The sequence below is a fragment of the Pipra filicauda genome, unplaced genomic scaffold (genome assembly GCF_003945595.2).
Source record: "Pipra filicauda isolate LSUMZ 115617 unplaced genomic scaffold, ASM394559v2 scaffold83_size3615187_pilon, whole genome shotgun sequence".
Lineage (NCBI taxonomy): Eukaryota > Metazoa > Chordata > Aves > Passeriformes > Pipridae > Pipra > Pipra filicauda.
This window is the reverse complement of record NW_024105020.1, coordinates 2884456-2899123: the sequence shown is the minus strand read 5'-3', so window position 1 is coordinate 2899123 and position 14668 is coordinate 2884456. Positions and strand designations below refer to the sequence as shown.

General features: G+C 44.4%; 1 protein-coding gene across 1 annotated transcript; it reads right to left on the bottom strand.

Annotated features, from left to right (window-relative positions):
- Positions 1–9681: 9681 nt before the first annotated feature.
- On the bottom strand, positions 9682–14182 carry LOC113986424 (lysozyme g-like). The gene is made up of 5 exons (XM_027718133.2): positions 14014–14182; positions 13097–13186; positions 11849–12045; positions 11474–11612; positions 9682–10809 (listed from the first exon to the last, which is right to left on the bottom strand). The coding sequence occupies exons 1-5, from the start codon at positions 14054–14056 to the stop codon at positions 10679–10681; spliced, it is 600 nt and encodes a 199-aa protein (XP_027573934.2). The 5' UTR covers positions 14057–14182; the 3' UTR covers positions 9682–10678.
- Between the last annotated feature and the right edge of the window lie 486 nt (positions 14183–14668).

Sequence of the window (14668 nt, the reverse complement as noted above, 5' to 3'; positions counted from 1 at the left end):
CAATCACAACTTTTGCAATGTTGGCATGGTATTTCTCCATGTCCCTCAAACATTTTTCTGCAGTCTTCTCTTGAGGTACGAAATCCTACAGCATGACATGCATGACATTGCCCATCATTTTTAAAATCCAAACCCAGTTTTTATAAGTCATTATGACTGAGCTGACATTTTGAATCCTTCTGACTCTATTTAGAGAGAAACAATGATACAATGGACTAATTTTGCTGAAGGGTAAGTGCCCTAGAAATCAATATAAAAGATAATATAAAAGACATTTTATTCAAATATAGAGGGCAGTTCTCTAGCATGCAAACTAAAAGGTGATTCTTTTAAATCTAAACCTTTGGGTGGAATAGTCCCAGATCTAGGGCCTTTTAATTTAGGACTATATTGGAGAAATGTTTAGAAGCTTGGGTCGTGAGGGAAATCCTCTTAAGGAAGGTAGAAAAGCAGATTTGATGGCAGGGTTGGATGCACCAAGCAGACCTTCATTTTCTCTGTGATGATCTTAAATATCATCTCAAAGGCAACGCTATTCTCAACGTAAATTTATGTGCTCAAGCGGGATTTGTGTTGGTTGTGGGAAAATCTGCTTGCATGGCAATGACTGACAGAGACCGAGATGGGTAATAGGCATGAGCTTTTATGTGAGTGTAAAGGGAGATGAACAGCTGAATTAGTGCCTACCTACACAGCTCAGACCTTCTGTTTTCACGGTTGGCTCCAGAGCTCCAGTTGTGTCAACATTCAGAAAATTCCCATAGCTCTCCGAACAACCTAAGAGCGGTATTTACAACCAGATGTCAGGCCAGCGCAGTGCATGGCTCATGCTGCTAAAATGCTTTCAGATCCATGACTGAAAGCCATGGCATCACTCAGATACTCGTGCAGGCATTTGTGCTGGCAGGTGTGGTCATGGTACATCTTGTCAGCTCTGGAGAGGATTACCTCTCGGTCATGCCAGCCTAAAGCCACTGTGGAGCTTGTGAGGTGAACTGGGGCTTTGTGCACAATTCATCTCCCCTAATTTTAGCTTACCTAAAACTTAGATGTCTAGTCTAAGCTTGTGACTTGGGCTGCCCACGTGGCCAATAGAGAAAGGCACCTCAAAAATGCGGTTTTTCTACTCCAAAATAAAATAAAAAAAAATCAGTGAGAGTCAAGAGAAATCCTACACTACTGACTGGCTGCAGCTTGCTTTTCCATAGCTATCATAAACAAGAAAGTCGAAGACAAACATCCTTCATTTACATCATTACAATTTATCTGACTTGCAGATTGTTTGTCTTGCAATTTATCTGCATTTATCTGTTGTCAAAACATGCTATTGCAGGAGGGAAAACATACAAACAGCAACTGAGAGGAATAATGCTAACCCGATCCCAGCAGTTAATGGAAAACAGTTTGGTACAGTGAATTATTTACAAGAATATTAGACAAACATCACAGACAGACCTGACATGTTTGCTGCAAGATGTCTCCCCAACTTCTCACTGCACTTCCAGGAGACAAATGGGCTTTTTATCTGCTGGTGGAGTTCTGGAGCAGTTGGCTCAGTGCACTCTTCCCATACTCGCTGGTCATACAAGAAACAGAAACGCCTAACAGCTTGTTGTGTATCCTTCCAAACACAACAGGGTTTCTGCTTTTACAGCACAAACATAATTATTATTTAAAAAAATGAAATACCTTTTAATTTAATTTAAGGCCCCACTGCTAACAGCTTGGAACTAGGAGGAGCCTTGTCTGAAAACAACTGCTCCCCTTCAGTTCTTGGAAGCAATAACTTGCTGACAATGAGAAAATGTGAACCTCCACTTTTGGATGGAATGAAGTTTTCACAGGCAAAGATCCAGGAACAATAACATGACCAGAGCTGCAACTGCTGAGAATTCGGATATGCAGAGACTGTGCCAGGTCTCTGTTGTTATCCCCTCTTGTACAGAGACAACAAAGGTCAACAACCCTAAATTAGCAGCAGTGTGGATTTCAAAGCCACTGTAGCTGTGCAGCAGTGAGGAAAAAAGCCACTGGGTGGCAGAACTCCCCACAGCAGAATCCATCCTGACCTGCTTCTCCCCCACGGTAGATTTGTGAGTGTGAAATGCTGTTTCACTCTTTCAGCAGCTCTTTCACATTTTAAGCTGGGGGATTCGTCCTGTATCATTGCACTGAGAGATTCAATTCTGTAAGTTTTTCCTGTACTGTTGGTACCTCCCATAGAGAACCAACTGCAAAAAGTCACAGCAGCCCATGTATGGGGCTCTTCATGTTCGTGATTGTGAGTGAGTGTAAAAAAGGTTGAAACAGAGGGAAGTACACCTGGCAGAAAGGAAAATAGAAGAGATATGGCTCAAATGAAGTGACATTAAAAAATCTGAAAATTCAAAATACCACTGAAGATGATTCACCAAAGAGTAATCTCCAAATGGTCTCCTTATTGCTAGGGGAGAAACATAGAGGATGTACCAGTTTGCTTCTTCTACATCATAGTAATTGAGGCAGGTTGGTAGATCTCCCGTGTTTCCAGAAATTTTTGCTTAGTCATATATGCATACAGGAAGTGTCACATGTCATGGGAAGTGTTTTCCTCAATAAACCTCTATTTGGACTACTGGGGAAGGCTGCACTCCTGAGAGGACAAGCCATGGGTCACAGGAGCTGCAAGAGGCTCTGTCACTCCCTGTGATGGAGAGGAGGTGAGGTCCTGCCCGGAACCTGTGCCCTCAGCCCACCCCTCCTTCTACAGCACTCACAAGGGGACCTGAGCACTTTCTCCTCTGACAGCTGTAGCATCAACCAAGATTTTGGGGAGGGGGTGAGAAAGTGCATCAATGCTTGGGACAAGGCAGCAAAGCATGCCAGGCTTACCCAGGAGGGCAGCGTAGTCTGGCAGCACAAACATTGAGTACATGGGGCGGTTCTTCCTGACCATGCAAAACAGCTTGAAAATCAATTATCCATCACTAACACACATGAAGATATAAATATATCTCACTGCTTGCCGAACAAACACAAAGAAATTCTTTCCAAGCTGATAGGGTATTTCTCTTGGTTGCGTAGGCAAAGTGACAAAAGGAGTCACATCTCTTTGCATAAGAGGCCCCAATGGCAGCTGTCCTGCTCCAGCACAAACCAGCCTTCAGCTGTTCGTGAAAGACTTGTGACTTCATGAGACACTCACACTTCTGCTGCTGTTTCAAACATGTCTTTTACAGCATCTTGGTAACTTCCTCCAAACTTCCTCAAATTCCAATGTTTAATTCAGAAAAAATAAAATCAGTAATGTTCTGTAATGTTAAAATTAGTAATGCTCAGTGCTGTGCTCCCACCATGAATGCCTTTATTCCCTGGCCATATTCTGTATACCAACCTCCTTTGTCACACCTGGGCAGTTTTGCCTGAATCCCCCAAGACTCTTTATACTCAGCTAGCTCTTCAGCCTCCATATAGAGCAATCTGACAGTCCTGCTACTGAAATATTTTGTGTATGTGGTAAGTGTAGGCCACCTACCTATAGAATATACAGCAACAGCCATGATGGTCCATTCAGTATGTGTCCAGGCACTATCAGTAAGGAGGTGTTCACTGGTCACAAGAGTCGCAAGGGAGAGACAATTCTGATTTACCCAGAAGCCAGGTTGCAGGACACTGGATCAGATCTGGTATCAGCTCCTCTTTACTCTTCTGTGTCTGGCAGGAGGGAAGGACTGCCTCTGTCAATTAAATGCTTCAGGGCAGACATCTGTGGGATAATCTGGTCCTCTGTATGGCCCTTGTGACTCGGGCATGCAGACATGTCTTGTAAGAGATTGTCCCCATTTCTAAGGAAAAGGTACAAAAAATATGCTTCCAGGATTTCTATTGTTATGACAGGAACTCCTGATTTCTGTAACCATGCACATATCCAAACCTCTCCTGAACTTCATCAGTTTCTTGATCTGAATCAACTGAGGGGTGCCTGAATAGGTAGGGAATTCATAAAATAAAACCTGATTTAAAGGATAGAAATGAGTTAAATTTCTCCTTGCCTGCCTTGCAACAAGATACTTTTCCAGTTCTTGGGGTGTTTGTGGAAGGCTGAGGGCTGCAGCAGTAGAGTCAGGTTAGCCATGTCCTCTCTGTGTGGGTTTTTTCATGCTTTTGAACATTTCTCCTTATTGCTAATTAGCTTAATAAGGCATGGGTAAGAAATGAGTGATCCTAGTTATACTTTCAGGGGAGAAACTAGGCTGACATAACCTTCCCAAAGCAATTAAGCCAATTTAAGCTCCGGGAGGTTACCCAGCCCATGTCAGGAAGGCAGGATGCTCTGAGTACTGGGAGCTGGTCCCTTGTCCCAAGGCTGCATGATGGCCTCAGAGGGCAATGCAGGGGCTTGTAGATGATTGAGACATGTGAGGAACTGGCAAAACTTCATGGATGAGAGAAACAGCCTAGAAAGGTAGGCTGCACCTGAGCTGTAACATAGGCAACCTGTGTCACTGGAAATTGAAGAGCTTCTAGAGGAGCATTTCCATTAGAAGCAGGGGAAAGCTGACAAATGCAGAGGACTACCCAATCTGAATTGATGTGATCTACAAGGTGGACATGGCTGACATTCAGTTTACCTCTGAAAAAAACAGGAGGGAAATAAACAGCACGATCCCAATAAATGAGACAGACAAAATAGACAGGATACTGTGTCAAGGTTTTGGCATATGCAATATTAAGCAATGAAGTGAGGGCAAACTTAAAATTCTTCCTACACAGTTGCTAAAGATTTCAAAATCAAGCCAGGAGAATGCAAATTCTTGGCACCAGGTAACACCAAGATAGCGGGCATTTCAGAGACTTGGGGGCTAGAAAACCAACAAGATACTACATTGCCAGCCTCCGGAATTACAGAGTAGGATGCAGAGATGGATGAGTGATACTGTATGTGAAGGATAAAAGTGTCACAGTATAAAAATATTACAGGAAAAGAGAAGCATCCTGAAAATGTGAGTGGAAATTCCAGTTGCTATTAATAAAAATGCTGTAGTAGGACTGTACTGTCAATCTTTTTCGAATTCAGTGAGTGTGGTCAGTAGGGCCAGAGAAGTAGTAAATATAGGATGGTGGTACATGTGGGAGCCTGTGTATGGGCTGGATCAGTGCCTTGTCAGGATGAGATGCAGAAGTGGAATTTTTGGTTGCAATAGATTCCTGCTTCCAGGAAAAGCCGGTTCAGGAACCCACAGGAACAAACACTAGAGAGTGGCACAATGGCTTCGTTTGAGGGGTGTTAGTGGGAAGCTGCTCTGAGGTTACAATCCTACAAAGTGATCACTTTTAACATTGAAATGGGAAAAAGCAGGTCATGTGCATCCAATATGGGTGTATTTGGTTTCAAGGAAGACAAGTAAATAAATTGAGGCAAGCATTAGAAACAGTCACTCCCAACTGCAGCACTGGCTCCACAGGCATCCTTGGGATCACAGGCTGGTGCCCATCCTGAGAAATATAGGAGAGTGTATTAAAGATGAGTGGGGTGGTGAATAAACCTAGTCAACTGAGAGACAGTCAGCCCAGCTCCCATAAGGAGCAAACCTGCCTTGGTTCCTGATGGTGTTCTGGGATCATGTCAGCAACTGCATAGATAAAGGCCAGTGGGTGAAGTATAGCTGGGTCTTCAAAAAGGAATTTATGAAGATTCAAACTGGCATTATCAAGGAATCTAGATGTGTCTTTGCCACCTAGGAAACTGTGGAGGCCAGTGGCACCAGCACATTCCCAAAGCAACTGGATGGATTCATGGACAGCAGTGCCATACAAAGGGTGGACATGTCTCCCACCACCTGTGTTAAACAGCTGGGAACGCTGAGGGCAGAGGAGGAAAATGGACTGTAGAAAGCAACCAAGTTCTCCTGCTGCTGCTGGAGACAGACTTTGGGATGCCCAGTCACCAGTATCACCCACACTGCATGTCCTATAGACATCTGACACTTCTGGTTTAAAGGGGGGGTGGTGTTGCCTTTTCTGGCCTGGATAAAACATGAGACTTTTTTTATTAGGAAGAAAGTCACATAAGATGAACCTAATATTTTGGGGTGCTGTGCTCAGGGTGCCCAAGGCACTAGAGAAGCCCTGTCCTGTGAACAGGTTGCTGGCCAGGAAATCCCAGGCCACTTTTTCAATGAGTAACGAAGCAGAACAAACGCAGTTCTTCAGCACTGCATTGCTGTGCTGACATTTCCCTTTGTTTTCTGCATATCGCAGGGAGAGAGACATGGACACGTGGCTCAAACTGATCCAACTCCAGCGTTCACAGTCAGCCATCAGAGCAATCTGTTCTACCATGTGGCTTAGGGCTCTGGCCCACGGGGACTTGGTTTTGATAGTGGTTTCCTGCTGCTTCAGTTACTGCTGAAACAGGTTGTTTAATTGGTCCCTCTGCTTGGTGTCTATGAAAGACAATCATTGCAGCCCCAGACTCCAGACATAACCCTACCTGAGCCATGGAGGCATCAGCCCATACCACCTGCACCTTAACAAGTTGATGAGAGAGAAAGCTTGTTACCTCACATTTGCTCTTTATTGTAGGAAACACATCTAAATACATTTGCCAGTACTGACATCAGTTGTGAAAACAAAACACAGGACCCTAACAGAGAAGGTTTTTCTTTCCTGTCTGTAATTTTTTTTTGATTTGCTGCCTGCTGATTCTGATGCAGCGATGTTAGCCTGGAAAGGTCCTTAAACATTACCTATTGCATTTCCCCTCTCTACAGCAGCATGGCGATAAAGAGAATAGGTTTAAATTAGATATTAGGAAGAAATTCTTTACTGTAAGGCTAGTGAGGCACTGGGAACAGGTTGCCCAGAGTTGTTGTGGATGCCCCATCTGTGGAAGTGCTCAAGGCCAGACTGAATGGAGCTCTGAGCTCTGGTCTGGTGGAAGGTGTCCCTGCCCATGGCAGAGGAGTTGGAACAAGGTGGTCTTTAAGGTCCCTTCCAATTCAAACCATTCTGTGATTCTTTATGATGCACAGCTACTTTTACATGTTGGTCTTGGCTGTTCTTTAAAACACCCAAGGAATGTTGTGTTACTTCATCATCTTGAAAGTTTTTCGAAGTATCCAACACAAATCTGCTGCCAAACTCACTGCTACTTACCTTACTCTCAAGAGGAAGGGGAGTATGTAGATGATTACTCTTAATTTGTTTTACATATTAGAAAATCGTATTCTGTGTGCTTTTTCTCTTTTCTGGAAAAAAAAATCTAATTCCTTATTTCTTACAGGCTGTACTTTCCATCTGAGTTGTGATTGTCCTGAGGATATTGTCCTCAGAACATCTGAGACAAGAGTTACCCCAGGTGCTTCATACACAGTGCTATGATAAAGATAACCCCCCAAATGGGATTTTCCCTCTTTTTATTTCTTTTCCCCTCCTCCACTGGCATCAACTTCTTTTTTTCCCACTAGAACCCTCAGCCCTTTCCTTGGGATTGTCACCTGCCCACTACACCTCCTCAAGTGTGTTGCACCTCTGTTTGATTGATTTCAGTACTTTGGTTCCTAACCGTTTTTCATAGTTTCTAACTATCAGTGGAAGAGCTGACATTGCCGCTCAGTGTAGCCCATGGGTTTGATAGCTCATATCCTCCATTAATTTTACAACCAAAAATTGAGACAAACTGGTGTAGAACAGACCCGTGTGGCTCCACTTGAAATGTCTCACCAGTTTGGCCAGAAGCTGCTGATAACCAGTGCTTTTTGTACTTAAGGCCCTCCACATATGAGGGCACTTCAAATTTCTGCTGAAAGCCTTATTGAGCTCGTGATGCAGCACAACCATGGCTTCTCTTTTGGCCACTTCCCCAGTTAGATAAAGACTTTGGTTGGTCTGAGGTGGTTTTTCCCTACCAAGTCAGGCTGCCAGAACCCTCCTAAGTCTTGCTGCTTTGTTGTCCCCTAGGATCTCTTGAAGCAACCATTCAATCCTTTAACATCTTCCTCAGTGTTGTAGACAGATGTCCTGGTATGTGATTCCCTGGAGCTTTCTTTCCCCTCTATTTTGTCTTTTCTCTTTCCTTACCTGAGCTTTTGCTTTTGTCTGATATGTTACTTGATATTAAATCATTTGCTTTGCAAGATGTCTGTTGTTTGGTTTTTTTCAGTGGGCTGTGGGTCAAAAGGGTGACCAAGAGCACAACTGCAGCTGCCTTGTCTACACCAGGCAGAAGAGTAATTCCCAGTAACGTGGACACGGGTGACTAGAAAAAGATGACAGGGAACAGCAATCTGAACTCACTGTTTATCAGGAAAGCTTTTGCTCAAATCTTAAGGCAGCATGCCAGTGTTAAACTTTCCTAATTATTTACTCCTTCCTACGAATTTATCAAGTTTCAACTCATTTTCTGCAGAGGTTTTCTGTATTCACTGCAAGGTGCTGATACCCTAAAACAATATTTGCAACAAAATATGGAATTCCCATAACTGGGAATTTTAAATGGACTTTAAAAATAAATAATCCTTTGTGGTGATGCTGCACAAGTCAGCAGGCAAGTCTGCAGGCCCTTGGATGTTGCTAGGATAACTTGAAGCAGCAGCTTCATGGTAACACTCGTGTAAATTGGAGTCCTGAGGAGCTCACAGGTCTGCAGGGATGGCAGCACCAGCAGTGGTGACAAGGAGCTTCCTGGCAGGGAAGGGAACCAAGCATGAAGGCAACCAAAGGAAGCTCCACTCTGGTTCACCCTCCGAACTCAAACCCCAACTTTGTACACATAGGTAGCAATGAGATTTCCTGCCCCATTTGAAGTTTATACTGCTCTACCAAAAATGCAGTCATAGGCTTTATGTAAGAGTTTTATATAACACAGAGGTTTACATAACATAATGCACCAAAGGCTTCATCCTATGAATTTTACCTAAGCTATGTCAAGTAGAGGGGATCAAACCACATGAGAGGCTTCATACATTCTATTACAAAGTAACAATTTTAGAAAAATTATATTAATATAGTGCAAAATTCACTAAAGACTAAATAATATATAGTTCAATGTCTGTGGTTGCTCAACACTGAACTGTTTACTGTAGTCTTAAAAAAAAAATATAGTAATATTTGAGACATCTTAGAGTTCCTTCTGATCTCCAGAGGTGATAAAATGAGTTTGCTTGTCAATATGTTAATGATAGAGAATCCTTGCTGTGACAGAAAGCAGATGAGTGACCGGCAAGACAAGGGGCACAGCATTAAAATTGTTCTGCCGGCAAAAGCTGTCTCCAAACCAGCTCTCATGCTTCCTGTCTTGACCCTGCCTGGCAGCCCAGGCACACACACAGCACATCCCTGTGCTGCCAGGCAGGGACTGCCAGGCACATCACTTCTACATCAGCAAAGGTGACAGCTGGCAGAAAGGTGCTCTGATACCTCCAAAATGGAAATTCAAAAGGCTAAATGTGAACGTCCTTATTCCCTTGTTCACAGGTTTGGGTCAGTGGCCGGGCTCAGGCCTAGCTCTTCTCACCTATCCAGTCTCCAGCACCATATTCCTCTCCTTGTTCTCAAACTAAGTTTTAGACCCATTCTAAGAGTACCAAACCGGGTTATTTACTCAAGTTGTAGGTTGCTACCCACTGAGCCCCATGAAATTGAAAAAAACAACACTGGAATTTAACATTTATCTTTATTTTCTCTCTTATTCTTATAATTATTCTCAGTATCATTCTAATTATTATTCTAATTAAACATAAATTGGCACCCAGAGACCCATCCACATAGAAGACCACTTTCAAACAGACCTTATAAGCCCAGAGCTAATTCACTCCTATTAGAAGCTGGGATACCTGGCAGAGGGATGGATGCTGAAATGCTTTTAAATTTGGAGGAAACTCAACATAAGGGAGCCAAAGATAAAGCAGGAAAGGGTGTGGGGTTTTTTACCAACACTGTTGCTGTGATACAGCTCCTGGGTGGGTATGTATGGGGCTGACTCCTACTGAGGGCTGGTCTCTAATGGAAAGGTGTTTTGCATGCCTGCTGTGGTGCTTGCAGTACTTTCTATATAGAGGATTTCCCCTATGTGAGGCTGCTTTTCACCCTTAAGAGGTCCCCAGCCCCACCATGGCCACGGACTCCAAGGCTTGATAGACTAACCAAATCATGTGTAGCATTGTCCCCCTCAAGGTTGGCCACAGGAATACTCAGCTACTGCAGAGATCAAAGGCTCGGTGGTCTCTTCATTGCCCCTTGGCCAGCAGCATCAAGGGGAGGGAAAATTTTAACTCAGGGACTTCATCTCCTGCATTGGCCATGGAGAGGGAAGGAGGTGGATGGAGGTGATGGGAAGAGCACAGCTGATGTCCAGGGAGAGCTGCTTGTGTGCTTGCGTCTGGGGGATGCATGAACAGCCCTGGGTTCAGCTCCGAACAGGAAGAGTCACATTCCTCACTCAAAATTTAAACACTGCTGGTCTGTCCCCATCTGCTTCTCAAAGGCCCCAAGCTTGTGGTATCTCATCCCTGTGGGTTCCCTGGAAGGCAGTGCTGAGCTCGCCCATTGGTGAGTGGGGAGCTGGGATTTGCTGAAGTGAGCAAAGTGCTGTTGGCAATGCTCCCAGCATCGGTCCTGCCAGAAGACCTGCTCTGGGTACTGTGATCACTGCTAGTCTGTGCAGAGGAGAGGCTCAGTGGTGGGGCGGGTTTATGAGCTAGAACCCATTTCTCTTGAAGTACTGGGCTCGCCTAATCACGCTGTTGACATAGTTGTTGTCTCTGCTGCATGGGTCTTCCTCATAGACCTGGAGATTGCCCATTCTCGCATGGTAGGTGCAGATGCCCCCTGGAAAGAGTTAAGAAGGAGTTGTTTTGGGCTTGAAAGTAAGAAATAGAGTTTTAAGAGTAAAAATTTCTAGTTGAAAGGGCCATGCGTCTCATCAAACATACACAACTGCTTGGCAAAGTGCTAACTGTGCATTGTTGTTGAAAAGTGACTGATTTTGTAAAATCTTTGTTGCTACAGTGAAGGAACCCATGATTCTCTCCAAATGCAACTGAAAATGGCATACTGTTTCCAGAAAAGTGTGTAATCTAAAAAGGCAGTATCAGAGCAAGGATGGGAGAGTAAATTATAGCATAGAGTGAATGAACCACCATGAAGATAACATGGACTATAAGGACACCTGGATCCCAAGATTCCTGGACACAACAGCCTGCCACGATAAGCTCATTGTGTTGTGGTGCCTCAATTTCTGCCTCAGTTTCCCCAGTGGCTTGTGTTCAGTTATTTTCTACCTTATTTATCTGCCTGACAGCTATTTCACATTGCTGATCTGCCAGTTTGGAATTGCCTCTTTTAAATTAGAAAAATGGGTTTGGTTGGGGTTTTTATTGTAAGACATGCTGCAAAATCTGCTAGACTGATGCTCTTTTTCCTTTAAAAGTGACACCAATGAGTGCACAATACTCTCAGTGTATCCCTTTCTAGTATACAGCCCATTGTGTACCTCTCAGCTGCCGATCCCAGGTCCAGGTAGGATGTCTTGTCCGTACTTCATTGATTGAAAGAACCAGAATATTTGAGCACTGATTTATGTGTTCTTCACTATCCCACACTGCATAAGGCTGCTGTAGCTGCCTGCTGATCTAGAAAAGACAAGCAAGAAAATGGGTTTCCCTCTGAATGCAACCCCTGCTGTAGCTTCTTCCTCTTCATTGGCCCCCCAGGCTGCAACTCATTGAAGTGACCTTATTCCAGACACTTAAGAACAACCTTTGATTTTAGTGCCGTTTTGAATACAGAACAGTCATTTGCTAAGGTAAGGACCTTGGGTATGCATTAAATTACTGTGCTGTTACTCATACTTATCATTCTGATGTACCTGCATCAAGCCGTACTTCTGCCGTCCCTGGTCCCAGCCGTTGTTCAGGAGCAGGCCAACACGGCTCTCCTGTGACATGATGGCACCAATGAGAGCTGGGTCCAAGCACAGGTTTCTGGCTACTCGTCTAATCGGGACCTCATATCTCCTCAGGCGCACGAGGTCTGCCTCAGCAGTCCTCCGTACCATGGCATATCCTGCAGCAGAGGAAAAGGCAGACTTAAACACATCCCTGTCCAAAACCCTCCCTTTCCCCTTGAGCAGGTGTATCAAAGAAGTAACTCAAATTCTGAAGGAATTGTATCTGCACCGAACTGAGCAGTGAAGCTTGAGGAAAAAGCACAGCCCTATTGGCTCTGACCATGGCTAGGAAGCTGCTGTGCCAGTACCCAAGGGGAAGAGGGAGGCTTCTCAGGAAGTGGAACCACATGTTCATGGTCCTGTTCTTCTGCAGTTCCACTGTAAATGTGGCTCTGGAGTCAGAAGAGTGAAATTTCAAAAGGGATTTGCAAAAATAGATACACATTACTACTGACCAGACAAACTGGAGTAACTGTTATATATTCTGTCTATAGAAAGAAGGGTTTTTAAAAGCAATTTTGGAACAGTTTGGAAACGAGCAGGTGTGTTCAGATCCATGCTTGGACACTGACAGTCAAGGTGTCTGCCCTGAAAGAGCCTACATCTAAAGTATGTGGCCAAATTCCTGGAGATATGAGCAGTATTAACCTGACACAGTCAGATGAGCAATGCACAGGGAAATAACATGAGGAAAGAAAGAGAGAAATGTGAAGGAGTTACCAAACACTAGTCATACACACTTGGGACCTTTGCCCTGTAAAATGTGTCTCTGACAGGTCACCACTGGCCAGCTCAGCCAACATGCCAGCACTCAGAACCTGGATCTGTGCATCTTCACCTTCCAGCATACGGGCCCTGGGGTTTTGTGAGGATGCTGATGCCAAAGTCCTGGCTGATGAAGAAGTTGTTTTAACTGAAAAGGGGTGGTACTATTTCCCTTTACTCTGAGGCTGAAGATCCTGACTACAGGACTTGGGGTTTGTGCTTCCACTTCCCACCAGATCTGGAGGCTTCACAGCACCCGCCATTTTGGGAGAGGAAGTGTTGTTTTCTCCCTTTTGACTAATTGAATAGCTGCACCACATTTAATTTGGCAATAACAGTAAGTAAAGCATCTCTCTGTCAGGTAGAAACAGGTCGACAAGTCAAGCAATGAATGATACCTACCACAATCTGGGGCTCTTACAGCTGTACAGGACACCGTGGGGGCTGGAAGAGCACTTATATCACCATAGCAACTGTAACTCATGGATGGAGCTGAAATATTAAACGGAGGTGTTTGAACACATAAGATCTCAGAGCAGTATTGTACAAGTGCTGCAAGTGCATACAAGTTGAGCATGAGGGAGTCACCCAGACCTGCAATCCACAATCCCCTTGTGTTGGCCCTGCTTGTATAGTTGCCACTGCTCTCCACCAGTAATGCTATCAAAGAAAGTAGAGAACAGGAATTTGTTCTTTTCTAACTGAGTATGTTGAAGCAAGTGGATCCAATGAAAATTTAGATGAATATGTGCCTGCCCTGTTAGGTCTAAAGGCTGGTGTGGGAATGAAGAACCACAGTCTCTGCATTTATTTCAGAGGGCTCTTCCCATTCAATGCCCCCAGTGTCCAGGATCCCTCAGATGATGGCTGGAGGTACCTGAGCACCCTGGCTGGAAGTGTCTCCTGTGTCCCTCCATAACCTGGTGAGGAATTAATTCAGGAGAATGCTTGCCTCAGTCTCTGAAAATTACCCCATTTCCTTAGTAACCAAGGAACAAATAGCCTCCATCAAACAGCTTGACACATTTGTGAGACCATTTCTGAGCAGGTAGAGAGACTGGATAAGGTTAGCTGGAAAAATCAAGAGGAGCTATGTCTGTGACTCCCTTTTGGTTTCAGTCCCATACTCCAGATATGCTGGTTTAAAAGACGTGTGGGCAGCAAGCGGCCTCATACAGCAGCTGAGGACCTTTAGCCACACAGGGTTTTACAGGGCCATGCAGAAAGGGAACCTCAAGCCTGTCTGCACACCTCCTCTCTGTGGTCCTTCTGCAAACAATTCCCACTGTGATTTTGACAGCAACCCAAACCCATCTCACCGACAAGGGCTGAAAGGCCCAGCAAGAGCAGTGCAGGGATCATGGCGATGGCTCTCCTCAGCTGTCCCAGGAGACCTGGAAACACAGCAGTTTGCAAAACATGAAGAAATCACTGCTGATCTTCAACAGCACTGTAGCAAAGTTGGGGTGCCAAAAGCTCCTGCCCTGAGGCACCAGACAGGGATGGCATTTGCTGAAGAGGGGTTGGGGAGCAGAGGCACCTTCTCTGCAGCACGCTCTCCCCTTGGGGAGCTTGGGATCAGGGAGGTCCCTGTTGGCAGCCTGGGCCAGCAGGGACCTTTTTAGTCCCTGTCAGTTCTCATTGCTTGCTCACATGGCCCCTCCTGAACACCTGTAGTGTGTCTTTACAATGACAAGGTACGCCATCTTTGCTTTAATTTTATAGAGTTTGAAGTCTAATGTCCTACAAAGTGCACACATCCATTGCTTCTCTGTTCAAAAAGGATTTTTGCTTGGCTTTTGGAAAAACTTGCTTTCAAAAATCAAGCAATATGACCCTTAATTCTCTGCTAAGAGCATGCAAGGCAACTCCAAGATTTATTTAGTGAAATAATATTTCTCTGTGCAATAACAGCAGATAATCACTTTACTAATAAATGCATCTGTTGTGCTTATTAAAAAAATTTCCAAAATG

Bases quoted from the DNA above. Each gene is read 5' to 3' on its own strand.
- LOC113986424 (XM_027718133.2), bottom strand. From the start codon at position 14,056: ATGATCCCTGCACTGCTCTTGCTGGGCCTTTCAGCCCTTGTCG. The intron at 12,046-13,096 runs GTAGGTATCATT...CCTCTGCTGCAG, and splicing joins TGTAAGAGCCCCAGATTGTG to GATATGCCATGGTACGGAGG. The intron at 11,613-11,848 runs GTACATCAGAAT...TGTCTTTTCTAG, and splicing joins AGAAGTACGGCTTGATGCAG to ATCAGCAGGCAGCTACAGCA.